General features: G+C 42.8%; 1 protein-coding gene across 2 annotated transcripts in view; it reads left to right on the forward strand.

Moving 5' to 3' along the window:
- LOC137421092 (uncharacterized) overlaps positions 1-26,203 on the forward strand; it is a 64,633-nt gene that overhangs the window by 14,131 nt on the left and 24,299 nt on the right. The window contains exons 3-5 of one of the 2 annotated variants that reach the window (XM_068106803.2): positions 21,200-22,258; positions 22,514-22,630; positions 22,893-23,036. In XM_068106803.2, coding sequence (XP_067962904.2) covers positions 21,200-22,258; positions 22,514-22,630; positions 22,893-23,036 — 1,320 coding nt within the window. The remainder of the gene's footprint in view (positions 1-21,199; positions 22,259-22,513; positions 22,631-22,892; positions 23,037-26,203) is intronic. The other variant, XM_068106804.2, reaches the window with a different exon arrangement.

Genomic DNA, 26,203 nt, shown 5'->3' on the forward strand with positions numbered 1-26,203 from the left:
CCTCCAATACCGAGGCCAGGACGTCCCCGCAGAACCACAAGGAGGGATGATCGCCAGCTGCACCGGTTAGTCCGCAATGGACGTACCAAGTCAGCTAATTGGCTTAGGGCTGAGTGGCAGCAACTGACAAATGTGCCTGTATCCAGAAGGCTAGTCAACCAACGACTGGTTCAAGCAGGCTATCATCCCCTGAGAAAGCCACGCCTGACCAGACAACACCGCCAGCGCCGATTGCAGTGGGCCAGAGAGCACCGTCAATGGCAGCCAGGATACTAGGAATTACGTGATCTTCAGTGGCGAGTCTAGATTTCTGGTCCATCGTCAAGATGGCCGCGTCTGAGTGCGCAGACAAGTGCATGAAGCCTACAACAAAGATTGTATAGTGCCAAGAGTCCAAGCTGGAGGTGGTGGGGTGACCGTTTGGGCTGCTTTTCATGCAGGGGGCAAAACTGACCTGGTTGTTCTGAATGGAAACCTGAACCAGTTCAAGTACAGGGCCATTCAGGAAGAAACATTGCTTCCATTTGCTCGTGCAGCCTTTCGAGGAAACTTTGTCTTCCAAGATGACAATGCACGGCCTCATCGTGCTCGCATGATCCAACACTTTCTTGCTGACCGTGGTGTAGAGCATATGGAGTGGTCTGCCATGTCCCCGGATATGAATCCGATGGAGAACTCGTGGGCAGAATTAACGCGTCAAATCGACCACTTGGACCAGCAGCCGACCTCTGTGCGTGAATTGCAGCAGGCTATTGTCACTGCATGGCAAGCGATTCCTGTCCAAACCTTGGCAAATCTCGTGAACAGCATGCCTCAATGTGTACATGCTCTCCTGAATGCTCGTGGGGGTTACACGAAGTACTGAACTGTAATTTTACTGTCCGTAATCCCAGTCGTAATTTAACTTTTGTTTTTGTTAAAAAATTTTTTGCCTAATGTGCAAAATAAAGAGATACTTCTGGAAAACGTACAGAAGTTTAACAGTACTGTTCATGAATTGAGTTCGATGTCAGTTTACATCACTTTAAAGGATCAATTTATTTGTTTCGAAATGTCAAATGTGGTTTTTGTTTCTTTTAAACGTCACATTAACAAAATCTAGAATAATTTCAACATAATTCCAATGAACTTTTGGTTCTAAGTCACCTTGAAAAGTAAGTTCACCCCCACAAAAAAAATATTCCATATTAAATGCCAAGTCTGTATATAGAAGATAGATATATGTATGTAGACATAATCCAGGCTCTTGAAAGACCTAGTGCATGGAACGGATCAGGACGTAACAGACAAAACCAGGATGCAAAACATGCATGCATAGGGTGGACAAGATGAATACAGAAATAAACTCCAACGAGGGCAACGGGAAAATTGGAAGGAGGAGGAATTTTGGTAGAGTTAACAACGGTAGAAAAGATCAAGGTTTATGATTGAGGACAATCTGAGATTGTGGTGAACAGCTGTCTTGAAGACCTGGAGGGAAGAATGAGATTGAAGACAATGTGGAAGCTGATTCCACAGGTGGGAAAAAGAGGAAAAAATGAGTGGATGTGAGTAGTGATCCTGGATTTTTGGAGTTTTACCAGAAGGGGGTTGACGGTGGACTATGGGAGCCCTGCAGAAACCTGGGGAGGGGGGGGGGGGGGCAGGGGGACAAAGCATGGAAATAGCAGAGGGTGCAAAACGAGAAAGTAGGAAGTAGAAGACAGAGAGACCACCGACCTGTCTGCGATGGCAAAGTTTTCAATCCATAACATATTTGTATTCTGTATTTAAAAAATATATGACTGTGCCAGATTTTTGCTAGGATTAGTTTCCAAAAATTTAAATGAAAGAGATACATTGTCTGCATACTAGCGTGACTCAGTGCGCTCCGTGCACCTCACCACACGTCATTTCAGAGGGATAGGCATCTTTGACCATTTCGGTGTCTTTTGGGTCTTCATGGTGTTTTGGGTCTTTAGGGCCATTTGGGTCTTCAGGGTCTTTTGGATCCTCTGGGCCTTTAAGGGTATTTTGGGTCTTTGAGGTGTTTTGGGTCTTCAGGGTCTTTTGGGTCTTTGGCGTCTTCAGAGGCATTTGGGTCTTCGGGGTCTTCAGGGGCTTTTGCATCTTCGGGGTCTTCAGGGGCTTTTGGGTCTTCAGGGTGTTTTGGGTCTTCGGCATGTTTTGGGTCTTCGTCATGTTTTGGGTCTTTGTGGTGTTTTGGGTCTTCGGGGTGTTTTGGGTCTTCGGGGTGTTTTGGGTCTTCGGGATGTTTTGGGTCTTCGGAGTGTTTTGGGTATTCAGGGTGTTTTTGGGTATTCGGGGTATTTCGGGTCTTTGAGGTGTTTTGGGTCTTCAGGGCCTTTTGTGTCTTTGGTGTCTTCAGAGGCGTTTGGGTCTTCAGGGGCTTTGGGTCTTCAGGGGCTTTTGGGTCTTCGGGGTGTTTTGGGTCTTCGGGGTGTTTTGGGTATTCGGGGTGTTTTGGGTCTTCAGGGTGTTTTGGGTCTTCTGGGTGTTTTGGATCTTCAGGATGTTTTGGGTATTCGGGATGTTTTAGGTCTTCGGGGTGTTTTGGGTATTCAGGGTGTTTTGGGTATTTGGGGTGTTTTGGGTCTTCAGGGTGTTTTGGGTCTTCGGGGTGTTTTGGGTCTTCGGGGTGTTTTGGGTCTTCGGGATGTTTTGGGTCTTCGGGATGTTTTGGGTCTTCGGGTGTTTTGGGTCTTCGGGGTGTTTTGGGTATTCGGGGTATTTTGGGTCTTCAGGGTGTTTTGGGTCTTTGGGATGTTTTGGGTCTTCGGGATGTTTTGGGTCTTCGGGATGTTTTGGGTCTTCGGGATGTTTTGGGTCTTTGGGGTGTTTTGGGTCTTCGGGGTGTTTTTGGGTATTCGGGGTGTTTTTGGGTATTCGGGGTGTTTTGGGTCTTCGGGGTGTTTTGGGTCTTTGAGGTGTTTTGGGTCTTTGGTGTCTTCGGAGGCGTTTGGGTCTTCAGGGGCTTTTGGGTCTTGGGGATCTTCAGGGGCTTTTGGGTCTTCGGGGTGTTTTGGGTCTTCGGCATGTTTTTGGTCTTCATGGTGTTTCGGGTCTTCAGGGTGTTTTGGGTATTCGGGGTGTTTTGGGTCTTCAGGGTGTTTTGGGTCTTTGGGGTGTTTTGGGTCTTCGGGGTGTTTTGGGTCTTTGGGGTGTTTTAGGTCTTTGGATGTTTTGGGTCTTCGGGGTATTTTGGGTCTTCGGGGTGTTTTGGGTCTTCGGGGTGTTTTGGGTCTTCGGGGTGTTTTAGGTCTTCAGGGTGTTTTGGGTCTTCGGGGTGTTTTCGGTCTTCGGGGTGTTTTGGGTCTTCGGGGCGTTTTGAGTCTTTGGGGTGTTTTGGTTCTTCGGGGTGTTTTGGTTCTTCGGGGTGTTTTGGGTCTTCGGGGTGTTTTGGGTCTTCGGGGTGTTTTGGGTCTTCGGAGTGTTTTGGGTCTTTGGGGTCTTTTGGGTTTTTGGCTATTCAGGGTCTTCAGGGGTCTTGGTGGTCTGAAGGGTCTTGGGGGAATTAAAGGGTCGTCAAAGGTCTGAGGGGTCTCAGCAATCTTAACGCAATTAAGAGGGTCAATTATTTTGGCCACTATTTTGGCCACAAATAAATCTATAGTTTTCCAATTGCAAACGGAACGGGGTGTAAATGACAAAACTTTTATAATCCGATTGCCGCTTCTGCTCTGGACATTATGTCAGGACCTCCTCACACGATGAATTGGATTCCTCTGTGTCTCTCCCTGAATATTAACTGTTGCACTTTGACCTGCCCCACCCCTGCTCCAGAGGCATTGTTGCTGTGTTTGTCAAAAAAACCCAATGCTTATTGTCCAGTATCCTCACGAACTCCTGCAAGCTCTCTGGAATACCACTGGCTGCGTATACCTCTCCACAACCACCTGATGTTTGTCTTTCTGGTTTACCGTCCACTTGATAATGACGACTTGATCTATATACCTGAATTTCCTCCAACATAGGTTAACTCATAATCACCCATCCTAACCCTCTATTTCTCATCTGCAGTGATGTCAACTGTCACTAGGTCAACCCGACAGGATAACTTTCTTGAATTCTGTAAGGCTCACAACAGGTGTGTGTCCTTCCTGAGACAAGCCAGAATGTACATCATCTTACAAATCTCAAGGCCGAACTCTCCAACCAGTCTCATTCCTCCAGGTCATGGTGCGCTTTGTCAAGCCTGTCTCTTAAGTTTGCTCCCCCTCCATCCTGTCCCTTATCTCAAACAGTTATACTGCAAACTCTGCCTGAGATAAGAAAAGAATGTCTAAACTCTCTTTTTGCCTTCAAATCTCATGTATCCAACCAATGCCACTCTATCCTCATCTCGCAATGTTGTACCCACTCTCTACCAGACCCTGTGACCTTGCTTTGGCGACCGAGCCCAGATAGCATCATTGCCCTTGTTCTCAAATCCTGCTCTGTTGTTTTTGCTACCCCTCTATCTGCCCTATTCCATCTGTCCTTCTCTTATGGCCACCTACGCTCTGCATGAAAGTCAGCAAACGTCACTCCCATCCACAAGAAGGGTGCATAAACAAACCTTACCAACTATAGGCCAGTGAGTTTGCTTGCATTTTCAAGCAAATAATGGAGTCCAACATTGCTTAAATTGTCAAGTCTTTCCTGTTTTAAAACAACCTGACCTATGAACGTCAGTTTGGTTCCTGTCCCGGTTTTTCAATTCTGGACATGTTTCTGCTCCTCTCTCTCATCAATGAATGGAGGTCCTAAGTCTTAACGAGGTTAGGGCAATTCCCTGGACATATCTTAGGCATGCCACATGTTGTTGTTTTTTTTTGGTTTTTTTGTATACAAGATCAAGGCTCGTGAAAGAGCTAACATCAATCAGAAAAAAAAACGGATACATAAAACATATAATAAGGGGAGCGGTATACAAAATGGGGAGAGAGGGGGAAGCACACAAGCACAACATTTGAGAGCAGGGACATTGGGAGATCTGTGGGAGGGAGAGGGGGGGGTGTGGGAGAAGTATAAAACACATGGACACTGCAAGGACTCCAGGAAAGAAGTCGGTATTTCAAAAAAGTGGATCTGGGGTGAATTAACGGGGGTAGAAAAGATCAAGGTTTTGGATGGGGGGAGATAAGAGATGATGGGGAACAGCTGTTTTAAAGACCTGGAGGGAGGAGTGGGATTGAAGGGAGTGAGGGAGTTTGTTCCAGAGGCGGGAGAAAAGAGGAATGACGGAGTGAAGGTGAGCAGAGAGTCTTGATTTTGGCAATTTCACCAGAAGAGGGTTGCTGGCAGATCTTGTGCGACCTGCAGGAATATTTGGGGAACAGAGCAGGGAGAGCTAGGCCGGAAAGGAATCGGTAGAAGACAGAAAGACTCCAGACCAGCAGGTTTGGTATCCTGCTGTGATCTCCAAACTCTCTGACTGTAGTATACAAGGCCACCATCATTTCTGGATTTCTGACTTCCTCCACTCACACAGACAACGTGTTGCCATCAATTGAAGCCTCTCCTACCCTCTCCAAATCGAAACTGGATTTCCCCAAGGCAGTGTGTTTGGCCCAGTCTTGTTCCTCATCTCTATTAATGACCTATCAAATGCTCTGGATAATCCTCTCTTGCTTTTTGCAGACGAATCCACATTATGTCCTACAGTACCCCCATCCTTCTGCTATGCAGGCAGCAGCTGCACCTTTCTCTGCTCTTCTAGAACTGATTGGACTCTGGTCTGGAAATATGAAGCACGTCCTTCAATCCTAAAAATCCCTACTGTCTCACTCTATCAATTAAGAATGATCATAAAACAAACCCACATATATATTTATTTGGTCGTCCACTGTAATGGGTTTAATCTCTTGAACTTCTAGGCCACACCATCAGGCATGACCTTTCCTGGGCCAACCACATAGCAAAGATGACCTCCAAAGCCAGCTGCAGATTGGGCATCCTCCGTCAATCCAAGTCTTTCTTGAAAAATCAGAGCTACTTACAGTCTGCAAGACCTTTGTGCTTAGCTCAATGGAGTACTTCTCTCTGCTATGGGTTGGTACTCCAGCATCACATCTGTCTCTCTTGGATTCAGTAGAATCTAAAGCTCTAAAAACTATTGCAATCGTCCACGGTGAGTCTGAAGTACAAGGTCTGTTGCTCTCAAATCGCAAGCAGGTTGTTGCTGTCTGTTTTCCTACTGTCTATTCTGAAAAATTTCTCCCTCCGCTCTCTCATTCCTCTGATGCTTTCCAGCAACCCCATGAAGCATGTCTTCTTCCAGTAAACCCCCATCCTGTTTAAACTTCCAAAATCAAGACTGACTGCACACCTCAACTCAACGCTGAGGTTCAAGCAGGACTTCCGCAATTTAGTCATCATTGATGTGCTGGGGAATTCTTCCTGTCCACGTAGAATAAGGCAGAGGCACCAAACTGCTTCACTCGGTGGAATACAAAGTGGTTTTCCATCTCATTTAAGTGATAACATAATTGCGGAATTCCTCCTGTTTGAACCTCTCCCCCCCCATTGTGTTCTCGCAACGAATGGTACAGCCGGAAACGTCAGTTTTTCCTTTTACTCAAGGCGGATCAACCACCATTTGAGGTAATTTATAGATATTCTTCTTTCCATTGCCACCCACGTACATTGCTATTTGTGTGCTGAAATTAGCGATAAATAAGCAATCTGCAATCAGAGGCATTTTTCAGCATATTGGTATCAGGAACCAACATCTCATTTTGACAACTGTCCGTGACTCATTGCAGTATTCGTCATTGCGGATATTTTTGGACATTAGTGTGTACACTGTTGAGGATCCAAAGCCATGATGGGAAGTTTGGGAACACCTAATTGTTTCCATTGCAACAATGGCATTGCTTATTTTTGTTCTCCACACCAATAAAGCCCCCACGCTCATCATTTCCACCAATAATTTTGAAACCTCATGATATTAAAAGTCAGTTTCAATTTTATTCTTCGGTTTCATCAGCACTTATGGAAACAGTACCTCTTTCTGTTAGCCGAAGGAGAGTCATTGGGCCTTTTTAAAGCAGACATGCCAATCCACGATGGAGATCCAGTAGTACCTGTCTTGAGACAGGTTTCCAACCTCTGTCTTGTTTTGGTGCATATGACGATGTGCTGTATATATGGATTGAGGTGCATTTGCAGAGAAACAGAGCACTTGATAAATACCACTAACCAGAGGAAACGTTATAACGTGATACATTTTTCTCATACTGGTGGATTTCACATTATTTCCTTAAAGCAACTGATTCACTCAGTGGGATACAAAAATGGTTTTACATCCCATTGTTAGTTCCAAACAACTATTTCCATGATGCATTTCTGTGCAAATGCTTGATAATCGAACAAGATTACGGATTACTCGTGAGATTACTCGCGAGATTCAGATCTCGCGAGATCTCGGAGACTGTGGGAGGGATTTTCGAAGCTCCACACGGTCTCCACGTTTTTCGAAGTTAAGTCTGTTCACAATTGTATTTTGTCGAAACTGTATTTATCTTTCGGCGTGTGAAGTTATTGTGTGCAACTTTGGTTGTTTCTCGGTGTTTATCTTTCATAAATTGATCGTCTGTTTGCCGTGTCGCGAGCAAGGCCTTTGCCGCGTCGCGAACGATTTGAAATCGAAGTTAAGTGATTGTTCCCATTTGTATTTTCGTTAAAACTGTATTTATTTATGGTGTTGTACGTATATTGTGTCCCGACGAAGATTTTTCGGTGCAAATCTTTCATACCTGTATTGAAAATCGTGTTAATTCGTGCCGTGTCTTGAGGCCTTGTACAGTGTACACTGTACAACCTTGAGGCTTTGTTTTTCTCTCAGCGGTCCATCGTTTGTGATCCAATAACTTTCGTTCTCTGTATTCCCAGTCTTTTCACCCATAGCCTACTTCCTTGTGTAAATCTCAACTCAAAAAAAAAAAAAAAAATAATAATAATTCCCTTCTCTGTTCTCATTCGTTTATTCATTCTTATTCGTTCGTTCGTTCTTCGACCACGTGTTTCTCCCCCATTTCCCCAGATAGTTTTCACTGTTATTAACCTTCAATGTTTACACTTTCCCCTCAAGTTATGTATTCCGTCATATATTAAAACACCATTTTCTTCTTCTTTAAAAGGCTGCTTTCGACTTGCTCACCAAATCAATTCATCCCCAAAAAAATATCCATCTCCTATAGTGCCTTTTTTCTACATTCCCTAAACTCTCCTGCACTCCATCCTCCATCCAGCGTCCTTAAACGTATTTTTAACTCGAAGGTCACAAGAAACTCATTTTGCAATAAATGTTCGTTTCCCATAAATCGTACACTTTCTAAAATCCAATCTCACCCCTCCCCTCCAAATCTTCCCCATAACCCCTCCCCTCCAAATCTTCCCCATCACCCCTCCCCTCAAAATCTTCCCCATCACCCATCCCTTTCAAATCTCCCCCCTTGCCCCCTCCATCCTAAACTACCCCCTCGCCCCTCCCCTCCTAGACTCCTCCCTCACCCCTCCCCTCCAAATCTCCCCCATATCCCATCCCTTTCAAATCCCTCCCCTTGTCCCTTCCCTCCCAAACTCCCCCCTCGCCCCTCCCCTTCAAATCTCCCCACCTTCATTGCTTCTCAATTTCCCCCCTCTCACTCCCCCTCCTCAAAGCGTCCTCCCCGCTTCTTCCCCCTTCCAACTCTCACCTCCATCTCCCCCAACCTTCTGCCTCGCTCTTCCCCCTCCTCAAATAACACCTCATTGTGCCTCACCCAATCACCATCAAACCTTTTGTCCGCCCCATCCTTCCCTTTCTCCGAGCTATTCTGAACTCTCTGACACACCTTCAACAGCTCTCCCTACCTCTTCCACCTCTTCCACATCTTACCCTACCCATCCTCTCCCCTGTTCTGTATCTGATGCTCCCCCTTCCTCTTCATTAACGGTATGGACCTCAAACATCCGGGGCCTTCGTTCAAACTTAACTGATCTCTCCATACAGGTTGCTTCTGTCAAACCAGACGTGATCTGCTTAACAGAAACCTTCCTCCTTTATGATGTCTCTGATTCCTTAGTATCTCTCCCGGGCTAATCCCTCCTCCGGTATGATAGACCAGAGCCTCGTCCTGGAGGTGGGGTTGCTATCTTTATCAAAAACTCTCTTCCTCACTCGCCCTGCACTGCACTCTCTCCACCTCACCCCCAGGAATACCTCTGGCTACGGCTTCCCCTTCGCTCCCACCTCTTGTTCATATGTGTGTTGTACCGTCCACCAAACAGTGATGACTCCATCTACATCTCGCTGTCTGATAATATGGACCAACTTCTATCTACTCATCCCAACTCTCTCTTCCTCATATGTGGTGATTTCAACTGTCATCATGCCAGTTGGCTGGGTGTGGGTACCTCTCTCACCAGCCATGGCTCCTCAGCAAAGGACTTCTGCGACTCACTGGGACTGACACAATCTGTCAATTTCCCGACCCGGATCTCAGTCAACGGAACATCTTCTCTTCTGGACTTGGTTATGACCAACTTCCCTGAAAATGGCTGCTGCTTTTCTTCTGCTACAATCGGATCATCTGATCATGTCCTTGTTAAAGTGGACATCTCTCTGACCATCCTCAGGGAGCCTGCTCAGCGTCGACGAGTCTGGCATTTCACTCAGGCCAACTGGCACGGTCTTCAAGCAGCCATCAATCATCTGGACTGGTCTCCCATCTCTACCACCTCTGACATCAACTCATCCTGGGAATTCTTCCAAAGTAAATTGCTCTCTCTTATGCACAGATTTATCCCATCTCGTCTTCAGTTGTCATACCCTTCCTCCCGTCCATGGTACACGGAATCTTGTGGTGAGGCTGTTGCCCAGAAACAACTTGCCTTCGTCTCCTGGAAAGCAAATCCAACGGAAGGAAATCTCATTTCCTTTCACAAAGCCCGAAACAAGTGTGTGTCCGCCCTCAGGAGAGCCAGGAAACAATATCTCTCCGTTCTCAAGACCGAACTCTCTTATCTGTCTCCCTCGTCCAAATCCTGGTGGCGTCTGGTCAAATCCGTTTCTGGTGTTTGTTCCCCCTCCATCCCCTCCCTTACCTCAAACGGCTACACAGCTGACTCCGCACGTGAAAAAGCTGAATGCCTCAACTCTGTGTTTGCCTCTAAATCTTGTGTCCCAAACCCATCCCTCTCTGTACCCACCATACCCAGTCGTACCCTGCTACTCCTGGACTCCGTGTCCTTTCCTCTTGACAAGGTGGAAAAGTTTCTGTCAACCCTCGACTCTGATTCTGCAACTGGACCCGACGGCATCAGCCCACGGGTCCTAAAATCCTGCTCTGCCGCTCTATCTCACCCTCTCTCTGTTCTCTTCACCCTCTCTTTTGCTCAAGGTCAACTGCCATCTGCTTGGAAATCAGCCAACATCACCGCTTTGCACAAAAAAGGTGCAAAAACAGATCCTAGCAACTACAGACCAATCAGCCTTCACCCAATTATCAGCAAAGTCATGGAATCCATCATTGCTTCGGATATGAAATCTTTCCCCTTCTCCAATGGCTTGATCTCTGATCATCAATTTGGTTTCAGACCAGGTCACTCTACTCTGGACATGCTGCTTCTGCTGTCTCAACAATGGATGGAGGTCTTCAATGCCAAACAGGAAATTAGAGCTGTCTCCCTCGACATATCACGTGCCTTCGACACGGTCTGGCACCCCGCTCTGCTCACCAAACTCTCCTCCTTTGGTATCCATGGAAATCTCCACGCATGGCTTGCGGACTTCCTCTCTAGTCGTCGTCAACGTGTGGCCCTGAATGGGTTTCTCTCATCTCCTCTTCCTGTTCAGGCTGGAGTTCCCCAAGGCAGTGTTCTGGGCCCCGTGCTTTTTCTGGTCTTCATCAATGATCTCTCTGACTCTCTTGAAAATCCTCTCTATCTCTTTGCTGATGACTCCACTCTCTGCCGCTCCATTCCTCTTCCCTCAGATCGGCAGTCTGCAGCCTCCTCACTCTCTGAAGACTTGGACAAAATCACAGACTGGTCAAACAAGTGGAACATGTCTTTCAATCCTGACAAATCTCACACTCTTACTATGTCTCTCCAAAAAGATCGACTGGACAACCCTCCCATCTACTTTCTCAACAATCCTCTCCAAGAAGTTCTGTCGCTCAAGCTTTTGGGTCTCACAATCTGCCATGATCTTTCTTGGGAAAACCACATTTCCAAGCTGGCCTCCAAAGCCAGTCGCCGACTGGGCATCCTCCGTCGTGCGAAGTCCTTCCTCGGCACACCTGAGCTCCTCACCACATACAAGGCTTTCATCCGCAGCTCAATGGAATACTGTTCTCCCCTATGGGCCGGTGCTCCTGCCTCACACCTAGCTCGGCTTCACGCTGTTGAAACCAAAGCTTTCAGAATTATTGGAATCTCCCGCGATGAAGCTATCTCTGAGGGCCTTTCACTCACTCACCGCAGGCAGGTAGGTGGTCTTTCTGTCTTCTACCGACTCCTCTCCGGCCTTGCACCCACAGCTCTCTCTGTGCTCTGTCCCCCAAATATTCCTACAGGTCGCACAAGATCTGCCAGCAACCCTCTGATGGTTAAACTGCCGAAATCTCGGCTCTCTGCTCACCTTCACTCTTTAATTCCTCTTTTTTTCCGCCTCTGGAACAAACTCCCTCACTCCCTTCAATCCCACTCCTCCCTCCAGGTCTTTAAAACAGCTGTTCACCACCATCTCTTATCTTCCCCCATCCAAAACCTTGATCTTTTCTACCCCCGCTAATTCACCCCAGATCCACCTTGTTTGAAATTCCAACTTCTTTCCTGGAAGGTCCTGGCAGTGTCCATATGTTTTATACCTCTCCCACCGCCCCCTTCCCATGCCCCCAAATCCCACCCCCCCAAAGCCCTCGCCGTCTCTCAGATCTCGATGTCTCCATGTCTCTCGGTCCCTGCTCTCAAATGTTGTGTTTGTGTCTTTCCCCCTCTCTCCCCATCTTGTCTACCGCTCCCGATGTTATATGTTTCATGTGTCGGTTTGTCTTTCTGTGTGATTAATGTTCGCTCTTTCACGAGCCTCGATCTTGTATTTAAAAAAAAAAAAAAAGAAAAAAAAAATACTGTGATTCCAACAAGCTTTATTGATGACTAGCGGAGTACCCACCCTCTTGGTGGGTAGAGTTTGTGCCTCACCTGCTTAAAAAAGTATAGTTTGTGTTTTGCGAGAAGACTGTAGATTTTTTTTTTTTTTTTTGTATACAGAGTCGAGGCTCGTGAAAGAGCTAACATTTATCAAACAAACAAATCAAACAAACAAGCAAACAAAGTATATAAAAAGGGGAGCGGTCGACAAGATGGGGAGAGAAGGGGAGGAAGCACACAAACACAACATTTGAGAGCAGGGACATCGGGAGATGTGTGGGAGGGAGAGGGCCTGGGGGGAGGCAGGATAGGTATAAAATGCAAGGACACCAAGGATGTTTGTGTCATGGGCGCTTGAAAGGTTCTAGATGGTTTAAATGTCTAAAGATTATGTTCCAATAGTAGTTAGTGTCTAAGGGGTCAAAAGGGTCTCATCTCTCAAGCATGTAAAAAGCTCTCAAGATCTAAAAAAGTACAAGGTATCTAAAGCTCCAAATGGTCAAGGGTCCAAATGGTCTAATCTGTCTGATGGGGTTAAAGGGTCTGAAGGGACTTAAGTGGTGTAAAGGATTAAGGGTTTTAGGGGTTTAAAGGGGATAAAATGTCTAAAGGGTGAAGGGATCTAAAGATGTCCTAAAGTTTTTGAAAGTGTCTCAAAGTTAAAGGGGTCTTAAAGGTTTAGGGGTTTTGGGATCTTAATGATCTTAGGGTCTTGAGTGTCAGGGGGATTTCTGGGTCTTAGGGGTCGAGGGCTTAAGGGTCTTAAAGGGTCTTCTGAGTTGTGGGTTTTAGGGGTCGTATAGGTTTTATGGGTCTTCAGGGTATTAAAGGATCTTCAGGGTCTTAAGGGGTCTTCAGGGTCTTGTGGGTTTTTTGGAGGCTTTAGGGTTTTAAGGGCCTTAAAAGTCTTCAGGGTCTTAAAGGGTCTTTAAAGGTCAAAGGAATCTTGGCAGTCTAAAATGTGGAAAGGTTTAAAAGGTACATTCCAATAGTACCGGTACCTAATTAATAGATTTGTAATCTATTATTTGATTTGTAACCTAATTTTGATTTGTAACCTAATTAATAGATACAGGTGGACGGCTTCACGCCGGAGGTCGGACAGACGGACTGTGCTTTTTGTTTTTATAGAGAGCTTCGTAAGCGAACCTCTATGCCAATTGCATGTATATGTAAATCAATTCAAAATTTTATGTAAATCCATTCAAAATTTCACTTTCATTTCAAATTTCACAAAAAAACAAAAGTCAAATTTTTCCCCATTCCCTTGGGAACAAAATTTCATGTTGTCATTTGAAATGTCTCTTCCATGATCTGCCATCTTGTCCCTTCCATGATCCACCATCTTGTCCCTTCCATGATCCGCCATCTTGTCCCTTCCATGATACGCCATCTTGCTCACGTGATCTTGCTTTGGTCCGGCACGACCGATAAATTATTTTCACCTGGTGATTAAAATCAATAAATTACAATACAGTACTGTGCAGAACGGAATTTGAATTCGAAACTGCTCATCATTTACGCCAGCTACACCGACTTCATTTAAGCCAGGTACACCGATTTCAGTACGTACCTGCCAGTTGGACCTACGTACCTGGTCCAGTCGACTAGAAGTCTAGACTATATAGCCTACAGTATGTAAGTCCTGCATTCTATCCAAATCTATCCATTCAATAAAATTAATTTGAATTTTAATTCTAAGCCCAAGATCAAACAACCTAGCCTAGCTAGGCCTAGGCCTACAGATGTTTGCGAGGGCTGCGTACTCGATCGACTGACCATTGTCGACGAAGCTCTCACTCTACGCAATGCGTATTCATATTATATACAGTATAAATATTGCAGGACTGGCCAAAATACGATAGTAACTGGTTGGCTTGAGGCAGCCATGAGACCAATACTATAAAGAAGGACAACCTGTGACATTTTCACCGTTATTTTCACCATTATTTTCACTGTAGTTTTCCCTGCAGTTTTACTGTAATTTTTTCTGCAGCTGTAGATATAATGTATCTGTTACCATAGTTTTCACTGTACTTCAGTTGTCACTGTCCATCCTCTTCAACCTCCACACAGAGGTATTTCTGGAAGGAACAATGGAAGATAATGATGATGGAATAAAGGTTGGAGGTCAGCTGATGAAGTCAGTGAGGGTCACAATCAGGCCAATATAGCAAACGGAGAATAAGGATTACCATGGCTTATGGAGACCCTTCTTCAAACATCTAAATAATATGGAATGAGAACCAATATGAAGAAGAACAAGATGATGAGAGATGCAGGTAAAAGCTTGACGCTTACCATCAATGGACATAAACCGCAGCAGGGCGGAGGTTTTCAGTTTCTGGGTGGCTAGGTGACTCAGGGTTCTAAATGTCATAACGAGATTAGAAAGAAAATTGCCATAGCCAAAGAAAACTTGACAAAAGAAAGCAGTTTTGGAGAAAGAGATTCAACAAAGACCTGAAATGTTCATGAAATCCTTGATTAGGATTGTGCTTCTTCTTCATCCATATGCAGCAATAGGCTGCAGGGTAGCATCATTGGCTGAGGGCGTGGGGCAGCGCCCTCTGCTGTTTAGGGAAGGAATTTGTAATTTGTTCAAGGTGCCGGCGATGACTCGCCTACACTTTGCGAAGGATCCCATGGGATCTTTAACATGCACCAACGCATGCTGGCAGGCGGGATGCATGTTTAGCGTCCATCCTAGGGACGGCACACACATTGATGAATCACCTTACCTGGGATAACACTTTATAGCTGGGTTGGGATTCGAACACAGTCTAGACAGCTTCGAGGCGAGGCTATCATGTCAGCTCTAGGACTGAGTTACTACATAGACATGAAAAATGGACCTTGAGAAAAGACTGGCTTGGTCAAATTTAAAAAAAAAAGAGATTGCTGAAATAGGTGAACAAAGGTAGGATGGAAGGAAAGAAGCAGAGAGAGTAAAACAAAGAAAGGTGGTGCTCTATTTGTCTATTGGACGAAAGATAAAGGTGGATACAAAAAGCTCAAAATGAGATCCTTTTGCAGACAAGAGTGGCACTTCCGGACCTTGAGAATCCTTCATCCGCACACGTATATCACGAGGACTTCTCCGGACATAAATTATACTTTCAATATGAGAGTTCCATGGTGCACTACCCCAAACTGCACTTAAGGGTGTAGTACTGGTGAAAAATTGAGAAAACTACATAGGTACCTTTGAGAGGCCTTTACACAAAAACAAAGTCAAGTTAATATCTAATTTTCAGTTTTTCTTGAAAGATATAATCTTGGCTTTAACTCAGACCAGTTTCAACGCTTCTTTGTCATATTACATGCATATAATTTGCATAAATTAGACCGTCAATAAAAAACAAGGAAAAACAAAGAACACATTTCTACTTCTATCTTCTACGTCACCTATCATTCTTTTCACACAAAACTTGGTACATGTATTATACATGTGTTACTCTACTACCTGATGAGAGGATTTTGTGAAATTATGTCAAATGTTCACTAATTAGCTAATTATGCCAATTACCAGATAAAACTTGGTTGTCCTTCAATAAATCCACAATGGCTACTCCTATAAAGAAAAGCCTTCATCATTTTAAAGGAAGTGATATTCTGAATATCCTGTTCAAATTTCAGCCCAAAAGAATGATGCAAATTAAAGTTATAACAAATAATTATACTTCCGGTTATTGAGGGGCATGTATGATGTTAGAAAATTTGGAAATTTTTCAATAATTAGGGGTACTTCTATGACCTCTAATAGCATGATTCTTGTTTATAAGACTATAAGGAAACTGTTCAGCTAAAAAAAAACTAAAAAAAAATAAAAATAAATCACCTGTTCACCAATACTACACCCTTAATATACCAAAGTTGACAGACAGGTCAAAACATATGATTAGAAAGAGTTATTTATTTATTATTATTTGATATTATTTGGTTGCTGCCACATGCCAAAGCTCAAAGCACCGTTCCGGCCTATAACTCGTACATACAACGTTTTGTTGTACTTTGTCCGCAATCGTCTGTACGAGGCAATTCCCACGTCATTCTATACCCTGGACAGATGAGGCCCTCAGAGCAGTGTCTGCGTGCATGGTGGGCCAGTTGTTACTCCCACCCCACTGACCCATGACGTATATTCAGGAAGTGCGACATAGGAAAGTGCATTTTCCACGCCTCCGACAGCAAGCGAAGTGAATCCGAAATTGGCATGTCATTCACATGTCGATGAGTTGTTATGGGTTTCATAATCCTAAGGTAGGAATTGAAATGATTCACTTCCTGTCCCTTTCAGTGCTTTGCTGGATGTACGTACTGAATGGCTACTTGCGACTGTAGGGCCTCGGCATGTCCCCAAGCCCCACTCAGGCCCACTCGGATGATTCCCTCGAGTGACTCACCATCCTGTCTTGGCTTTGTTTCCTTCCCCTCCAAGCACTGCCGGCACAGTGCGCCACCCTTGCCAACCAGTCGATTTCTCATTTCGTCATTACACTGTTACAAGGATGACACCGACAAATTGAAGCCCTTTAGATGTAACAAACCATTTACCGAATGTAACAAAACACTTACAGTTTCCTTGTTTCCGGGTCACCCTTTAAATTTACTCCTGTGACCTCCCAACAAAGCTCAAGCAATCCGTTATCGCTATGCATATTTATTAATGAATAATGACAAAGCATTGTAGAGTAAACAGGTGTGATTTTATTTACATAATGCTTCCTTGGTGAAAGTCTTTTTTTTAAACTTCACACTTTTGTATTGGAACGACGAAGTTTAAAAGTTTTCTTTTCATACTGCTTTCGGTACCGTAATTGAAGTGTGAATGCTTAACATGTCTCCATTTGCCTATTCACTGGTTCATTTTACTTATACTGCATGTTAATAGGAAGTGAGTTGGTTGTTGTAATTTCAACACAAAGTCCAGTTATATATACTGTATATATATATATGTATATATACAGTCACGTGAAAAAGTAAGTACATCCCATGTAAAGTTTTGACTTTTTCAACATCTTTCAACATACAGCTATTTGATCTTCATTTCAACAATATTGATAGATAAGGGTGATATAATATAACAAATATCATGAAACATTTACATTTTGTAGTTCATTGTATAATTTAAATAAACATAAATGCAAATTTCGCATGTGGAAAAAGTAAGTACACCCCTACATTTATCACTACTTCAAATACCTAAAATTAGAATCAGGTGCACCAGCTCAGGTGCAAATGATTAGAACATCGTTAGAGAGGATCTTGGAGGAACCTGTCTTATTTAAACCTCAGACGTTTAGTTTGGTTTGCTCTTTGTTGTTGAAGTGTGCAGCGTCACCATGCCTCGATCAAAAGAGCTCTCTGAGGCCTTCAGAAAGAAGGTTGTAGATGCCTATGAGTCTGGGAAGGGATTAAAGAAGATCTCCAAACAATTTGAAATCAATCATTCGACTGTCCAGAAGATCATCTACAAGTGGAGAAGATTCCAAACAACTACCAACTTGTTCAGGCCAGGCCGCCCCAGCAAGTTCAGCCCGAGAGCAGACCGCAAGATGCTGAAAGAAGTCTCTAAGAACCCCAGAATGTCATCACGGGACCTACAGGTAGCTCTTGCCACTGTTGATGTCAAAGTGCACGAGTCTACCATTAGAATGAGGCTACACAAATTTGATCTACATGGGAGGTGTGCGAGGAGGAAACCTTTGCTGCCCAGGAAGAACATCAGGGCAAGACTAAATTTTGCCAATGAACACCTAGGCAAAGACCAGCACTTCTGGAACAATGTGCTCTGGACAGATGTGTCAAAGGTAGAGCTATTTGCCCACAGTACCAGAAGACATGTTTGGCGAAAACCAAAGACAGCATTTGACCACAAGAACCTGATACCAACTATAAAGCATGGTGGTGGAAATATTATGGTTTGGGTCAGCTTTGCTGCATCAGGGCCTGGGCAGCTCACCATCATATAATCCACTATGAATTCTTCATTGTACCAGAGGGTGCTTGAGGATAATGTGAGGCCGTCTGTCGGAAAGTTGAAGCTCAACCGAAGGTGGACCTTGCAACATGACAATGACCCTAAATATACCAGTAAATCCACCAAGGAATGGCTGAAAAGAAAGAAATGGAGGGTTCTGGAATGGCCAAGTCAAAGCCTGGATCTAAATCACATCGAGATGTAGTGGGGGGATTTGAAACGAGCTGTGCATGCAAGAAACCCTCAAACATCGCACAGCTGAAAGAATTCTGCATGGAGGAGTGGGCAAAAATTTCTCCCAGTCGATGTCAGAGACTGGTAGACAGTTATAAGAAACGCCTACTTGAGGTTGTTTCTGCCAAAGGGTGCAATACCACCTATTAGAGCCAAGGGTATTAGGCAAAAATTTTGCTATGCATTATGTTTTGCACTCTGTCAAAGCGTCTTTGGGCTTCCTGAAAAGCGCTATATAAAATAAATGCATTATTATTATTATTATTATTATTATAAGGGTGTACTTACTTTTTCCACATGCGAAATTTGCATTTATGTTTATTTAAATTATACAATGGACTACAAAATGTAAATGTTTCATGATATTTGTTATATTATATCACCTTTTTCTATCAATATTGTTGAAATGAATATCAAATAGCTGTGTGTTGAAATATGTTGAAAAAGTCAAAACTTTACATGGGGTGTACTTACTTTTTCACGTGACTGTGTATATATATATATATATATATATATATATATATATATATATATATATATATATATATATATATATATATATATATATATATGTGTGATGTCATAAACAACGACTGATTATGTCGAACCACTTCTTGTTTCATGGCATTGTGTGATAACTTTAAAAGTATATTCTTCAATCAACCGCATGTTTGATAATGTGAGTGAGGCAACTTTTATTTTTAGATCAGTTTGTCTAAACTGGATTGCTATTGTAGAAGGCCTTTTATGATATATTCATTAACCCACACACGCGGAGTGAAAAGTGGGGTTAAGCAATTGTGTGATGTCCATCCGTCTGTGTCTTATCAGTTTATAATCGAGGAACAACTTGTTCAAATTTAATGCTATATTTTGAACACAAATCGGAACGTGAATAGGAAGACAAATCTTTCATTTTAACATACGTTGGCTCGGAATTTGTCCCGGTCACACATGCGCAGAGAGGAGTAAGATAAAAATTTTTTACTTTGTCTGGCTGCCTGGTATTCAAGCAAAATTGAAAATCATTCCAAACAGGAAAATTACTACTTTAAGGACGTTATAAAGCACACAAGCAATAGGCACAAATAACTGTAATGTAATGTGTTAGATAAGGTGATGTAATCAACACTGCGGAAAATGGCGGTAAAACAGGAATTAATTTTTTTTAAACTAGTTTTATAATCTTTATTTTAGTTAAATTGAATTATATACTTGAAGGCTGTAGAATACAAATCTCCTATAATAATACTTCCAAAAAACTTCAGTTTTGCAGTACTTCAATTTCAATACAGGTTCAAGGCAGTGGTGTATCAGGGTCATATTCAGGACTGCTTCTGGACCACTTCAATAGCACTGGACATTCGGATTTTTTTTACCGATCGTTAAAATCGTTATTTTATTAAAATTGAAGTAACACTCCATGAGGCATCATGTTCTATGAACTCTCCAGCTACCTTCCAAAGGTGGACGGAGGTTTTGTTTTCACACCTGTCTGTCTGTTTGTCTGTCTGTCTGAGTAGGATATCTCAAAATGTTGTGGATTGCAAAAATTTCAAAAAGCAAAGTTTCAGACGAAACTTGGTGGACAGGTTGGCTGTAGGATGAGGAAGACGTGATTTGATTTTGGTGAAGATCCGAATCTGAATCCGATAATTTTAAAAAGTGATTCTTCACCATTGAGTGATAGGGCTAAAACTATATATAGCACAATATCTCAAAAGGTTATGGGCTAATTTGGATGAAAATTGGTAGTCAGGTTGGGTGTGTGACAACTGACAAGGACGAATTGATTCAATTTTGTAAAAGATCCCAATCCGGATCCGAACACAAAAATACGAGAATTTTTTAAATTTCTCGAGTAATTCTTCACCATTGAGAAATGGGGCCAAAAACGATGTATAACATGATATCTCAAAAAGTTGTGGATAACTTATGACAAAACTAGGTGGACAAGTTGGTTAGATGACAAGAACAAGACAAGTCGATTTTGGTTCAAGTCAGCAGATCCAGCCTATCAGTGGAATACAAAAGGTAAACCGGTCAGCCTGGTGGAGGGATGCGCTCTACGAGTGCCGTTCTAGTTACTTATGTGTTTATTTTTTCACTTTGTCCATTCATCTCAAAGCAACACCTAGCTGTCAATCCGACCAAGAATTGCAGAGAAAAAAAATTCATACTGAGCGAATCAAGCATTGCACTTGTCGAATTATGACGTCATCATTAAGGTACCGATGATAACATCATAAACATATCTTATTCCCCATGGGGAGTATTTGACAATGAACCATGTTTCAATTTTTTCCATGCAGCAGTTTCAGAAATTTAATGGTGCAACGTTTTTCGATTTTTTCCAAGATGGCTCAGGTACCACATGACCTATGACGTCATAATTATCATTAAAAAATTATACAGGAGGAGGCGCTCCTATGGTACAAATTTCATGTCAATCGGACCAACGGTTGCCGTGAAAATGAATTTTTAAAAATGCAGACATCACACGCATGTACGCAACCGAATGCCTAACCGTGCTTTGTGCTTTTCGCTTCGTGAGCGCAGGGTAAATAGTTGTTTGCTGTTATCCTAAAATTACTTTTGTCAAACTCTGGCAGAAATGCATTGAAAGAGATGGAGATTGTATTCAGAATACAATGAAGGAAAAATATATGAAGGCATTACTGTGGATGTACCTAATGTTTAATAATTTTTGTACATTCTTCACATGTTTGTTTTCAGTACAGTTTGGGTAATGTCACCCTTTGTAACTTTTTCAAAAATAAAAATATAATGTTTGTTTTTCGAATATTCATGTTGTTTCTTTTTCCTTTTCTCTATGCTTCTCGACACGACTGCAAAATGCAGACCACACCCTGCCAGAGGTCTTCTCCAAGAGCCATCGGCCAACCACCCTACCAATCCAACCGTTCATTCTGCACCACAACTTCAGCCGCTCTCGATCATCCTGTCCTACGCAAGTGCCAAGACAGTGTTTCCAGCAGTCGGCAACTCTGGCCTCAGACCTTCCAGTCAGACTTGTAGATGGTCAGCCACATGGGGCGAAAGTTGCCACTTTTGAACACTGTGATAGAGTGCCTGTTAAAGAGAAGAGTGAACATTCTTCGTCACCAGATAGTTATCGGAGTAATGAAGAAAGTAGTAACAATTTGCAGCACATGCCTGGTAAGGGAGATGGCGCATTGTTAACAAGACACGTCCAAGGATGCAGTTGTGAAAATTGCATTGGAGTTGGAGGGAACCCCTTCAATAGATCACCTCAGCAGCAACATCAGCTTCGTTGGCCATCACCTCCACGAGGGCGTCCACCGTCACTTCTCGGTAGCTTGTCACCCATCAATGGAGATTCATTCAGTTTAGTGTCTCCCCAGAAAACTAAGTGGCCTGAACAACTCTTGCCTCCACCACACAGTTCCTCGTACTCCCCAAAACACTGCGCATCCCCAGCAGGTGCCATTGAAGAAACAAAGGTTTTCACCACCCTTTTGGAAACTTCAAGGCCTACAACTAATAATCACACTCAGCATCCTCTTTGTGTCGATAGAGGCTCCTCTTCAACAATTCAACAAGATGCAGCAAAATGCAGTAATAGTGCAGCAGAACCCCGTTCTACAGATAAACGTATAGTCAAGCTTCGGAGTCCAGCTGAACTGCTGGCAATTCGAGTTGGCAGCAGCTGGTCCTCACAGCCTTCCCAAGCAGCCAGCGAAGACCCACTGTGCCAGTGTACCACCACTAATCATTCAGATGTTCGTGTTAGGAATAGAGAAGAGTGCACAGCCTTCCTGAAGGAGTGTAGCTGTGGAACTGTGCAGCACACACCGCTTCGATGGCCGGAGAGGGAGGTGTCAAAAAATTATAAAGCAACATCTGTGCGAAGTTACAACTGCCAAGAGGCCGATCACGGTACCTTTTATGGATTGTCTTTTCACTTTTATGGACTGTTTTGTTCTTAAAAAAATAAAGGAGACATTTTTTTCATTCAGAATAAGTGACATACTCGTACTTAAATGTATGTGGTACATGTTCAATTTCAGAATTACTGAGATTTCTATAGTTCATTTTGTGAACTACTTTTTCCAAAGCTGTAAGATGACTCATGCATGTCCTCTTGCCCTCTCTTTGTGCTGACTCTTTGTTCTGACATGGCTGGGTTCCTAGCTTCATGGTCTGCAATGCGGCGTGCACGAATGGGGTTTGGATTTGGGTCCACACGGGGCCCAGATCCCCCACATCAAGGCAGACTGAGCAGACCTGCTTCACAGGCCCTCAGTGAGGGTATACTTGACATGACTTCTTCAGTGCATGTTTTTAATGTTAACCAAAGCACCTGCAGTTCATCGCCTAACGCTCTTTTTTGAGTTGCCAGTTCATTTTCATGCTTGAGAAACTCACCTGCCTCTTCATAATTTGATTACTTTTTTGTTTGGTCTTCGTTTCAATGCACCATAATTGTTGTTGTAATTTTCATCTTTCAGTTACAACTCTAACACAGAAATTAATTGGGTACTTTTTAAATTATTTGTTTTGTCTCTTACAGGCCTTTCTATACCTCAGCTGCATTCTTTTTTGAAGGATTTTAACCCTGAATATTTTTCCATGGTTGAAAAACCACCTGAGGAGTTCTGCCTCTCACCAGAAGCCTCCACAATGTCCCTCTCCATGGACGTCTCTGAAAAGAGAGGTCAGTTTTTATGCTATCAGTATCTAGCTTGCGCATGACATAAACCACCCTGATGGGACCACCTATTTTAAGCGGTGAAGCCACTTCAATGTTTGCCTCTGTCCTTCCTTCCATCCGTCCATCCGTCAAAAATGAACCAAAAGGACATTTCTAACCTACTGTGTTTAATTCTAGAGGGCTCTAAAGTGTAATTCTAAAGAGTTCTAATGGGTAATTCTAAAGGGTTTGAAATGGTAATTCTAAAGGGTAATTCTAAAGGGTAATTCTAGAGGGTAATTCTATAGGGTAATTCAAAATGGGTAATTATAATGGGTAATCTAAATTTTAATTCTAAAGGGTAATTCTAAAGGGTAATTCTAAATGAGCATTCTAAAGGGTAACTCTAGAGGGTTCTAAAGGGTAATTCTAAATGAGCATTCTAAAGGGTAATTCTAGAGGGTTCTAAAGAGTAATTCTAAATGGTAATTCTAAAGGGTAATTCTAATGATTCATTCTAAAGGGTAATTATAAAGGGTAATTATAAAGGGTAATTCTAATGGGTAATCTAAATGGTAATTCTAAAGGGTAATTCTAAAGGTTAATTCTAATGAAGCATTCTAAAGGGTAAGCCTAATGGGTAATCTAAATAGTAATTCTAAAGGGTAATTCTAAAGGGTAATTCTAGATCTAGAGGGTAATTCCAAAGGGTAATTCTAAAGGGTAATTCTAAATGGTAATTCTAAAGGGTAATTCTAAAGGGTAATTCTAGAAATTAATTCAAAAGGGTAATTCTAATGGGTAATCTAAATGGTAATTCTAAAGGGTAATTCCAAAGGGTAATTCTAAAGGGTAATTCCAAAGGGTAATTCGAACGGGTAATTCTAATGAGTCATTCTAAATGGTAATTCTAAATGGTAATTCTAAAGGGTAATTCTAAAGGGTTCTAAAGGGTAATACTAAAGGGTTATAAAGGGTAATTCTAAAGGATTTATTTTCTTTGTAGGCTTTGCCTATTTAGGTTTCCGCTACATACAATGTGGAGGAATACCTATTAAAACTGTGCAGATTATTATTCATCTTCTTAGTATTCTTCCACCACTATTTTCCACGTCCAAAAATTTATAATCAACGTTCTCAGCAACCGTTGGTCCGATTGACACTAAATTTTCACAAAGTGATTGGCGAGAGGTGTAGATTTTTTCCTGCTAATTATGATGTGATAGGTCACGTGGTATGGGCGCCATCTTGGAAAAAACCTTCAACTTTGCCCCTTGATATCTCCGAAACGGCTCAATGGAAAGAAATTGAATAATGGCTCATTCTAAAGAACTCTGCATTGGGACCAAAAATATATTAATCTAGGATATCAAAAGTGCTAACATTATGAGGTTAGAATTCGACAAATAGAACCCTTGGTCCCACGAATAGAATTATTTTTGCATGACCTAAGTAAAAAAACTAATTTGGGTTTAAATTATTTTTGACCCCATAGGTCATGTGGTTCAGCCACCATTTTTTTTTTCGTGAAAAACACTAAAACCCTTTTTCTCCGAAACGGCTGAACAGATCGAGCCCAAACTTTACATGTATGATCGCATACCCATGACGAACAAAAAGTTCAGCGAGCTTGACGTCATAAGTCACATGGTTTAGGAGCAATGACGTTTTGAAGCATAAACCTTTAAAACCTAGCTCCTCCCTCATTTTTGATCATATCGAATGGAAACTTCACAATTATGTTCCCCATGTCGGCATGCTAAAATGCCCTTTTGAAATTTGCGATAGCTCACATGGAATGGCACCACTGAATAATTAAACGTAAATATTAAAAAAAATTATATCTCTTGAAAATTACATTACCGCTTCATTGATCGATGTGAAACTTTATAGTGAAGTATAAGTTCTGAAGTGGAAAAGGTGTGAAAAAATTCAAGATGATTGGTTCTACGGTCTGAAAGCTAGAGGTTGTTATTGTGTAAAGAAGAAGAAACTCCACATGAGTATCTCAGGCTATGTCAAAGATTCCAGCACTGTTTTATTGATGTTTGTTGACAAAGGCAAAGATCCACTGGACAATCGTCAAAAGTACCTGGATGTCATGTGCTTTCCAGGACTGTTTCCTGATGGTAACTTTGGAAAGTATCATCCACGCGAGGAGAAGCTCTCTCACTCTGAGCATGAAAAGTCTCGCCTCCTGAACAAGGACTCGCGTTTCAGAAAGGATCCACAATATGTCTTCTCTCTACTCTGGCAGAAAGAAATGAGACAGATGCATAACGTGTGTACAACGTGACTAAGTCCACCAAGACCGTGCCTATGTCTGTCAGCAGCATCTTGCACAATGTAGAGACCAGTGATCAACAGCTCAAAACCAATCTCTCTACGATGATTTATTCTGTGCGTGGCACGAAACAGTACTGGTCTATGAGAAAGGGTGAGCTTAAACGCATGGTACGTAAGGTGGGTACCCCAACACTGTTCCTCACCTTCAGCTGTGCAGAGTACAAGTCACCCGACATCATCAATTACCCCAAAACTGTGAACGATGTCCCTAAGAATTACAGCATAGGGAAGCTGTGCACCGAAGACCCCATATCGCATATCAGTGTCTCAGTAGTAATCTCTCTCAAGTTTCACAATTTCTTTCAGAGGGTAATTGTCAAAGGTGAAGTTCTGGGCAGCGTAGACCATTTCTACTGGAAGAAAGAATACCAGGCACGTGGAGCTCCTCACTATCACGTTTTCTTGTGGATACATGATGCACCCTTCATCGGTGTGGACGATCCGAGCAAAGTCCTGGACTGGATCCAGCAAAGGATTACCTGTCACATTCCAGACCAGGAAAACAATCCTGACCTCCACGCCCTGGTCACTACATACCAGCTACACAAGTGTAGTGCCGACCGCAAAGTTAGGCGCAAGCGTGGCAGCACTTTCATTACCAATTGCAAATTTGGGTTTCCACGTGAAGCGTGTGAAACTGCAAAGTGCCACTGTGTGGAGGAAAAGCTGAAAAAACCAAACATTGGTTCCACCCGAAATTCTCAGGATTACATTTCGTTTCGTTTACTCTGGATGTGAACGGCAGTCACAGTAGAATGAAACCATTGCACAAAATGTTTGTTAGTTATCACCAGCCTTTACTGTCAATTAATGTTCATATCCTACTTAATAAAAAAATTTGGATT

The sequence above is a fragment of the Myxine glutinosa genome, chromosome 2, assembly GCF_964187855.1.
Source record: "Myxine glutinosa chromosome 2, kmMyxGlut1.1, whole genome shotgun sequence".
NCBI classification, from domain to species: domain Eukaryota; kingdom Metazoa; phylum Chordata; class Myxini; order Myxiniformes; family Myxinidae; genus Myxine; species Myxine glutinosa.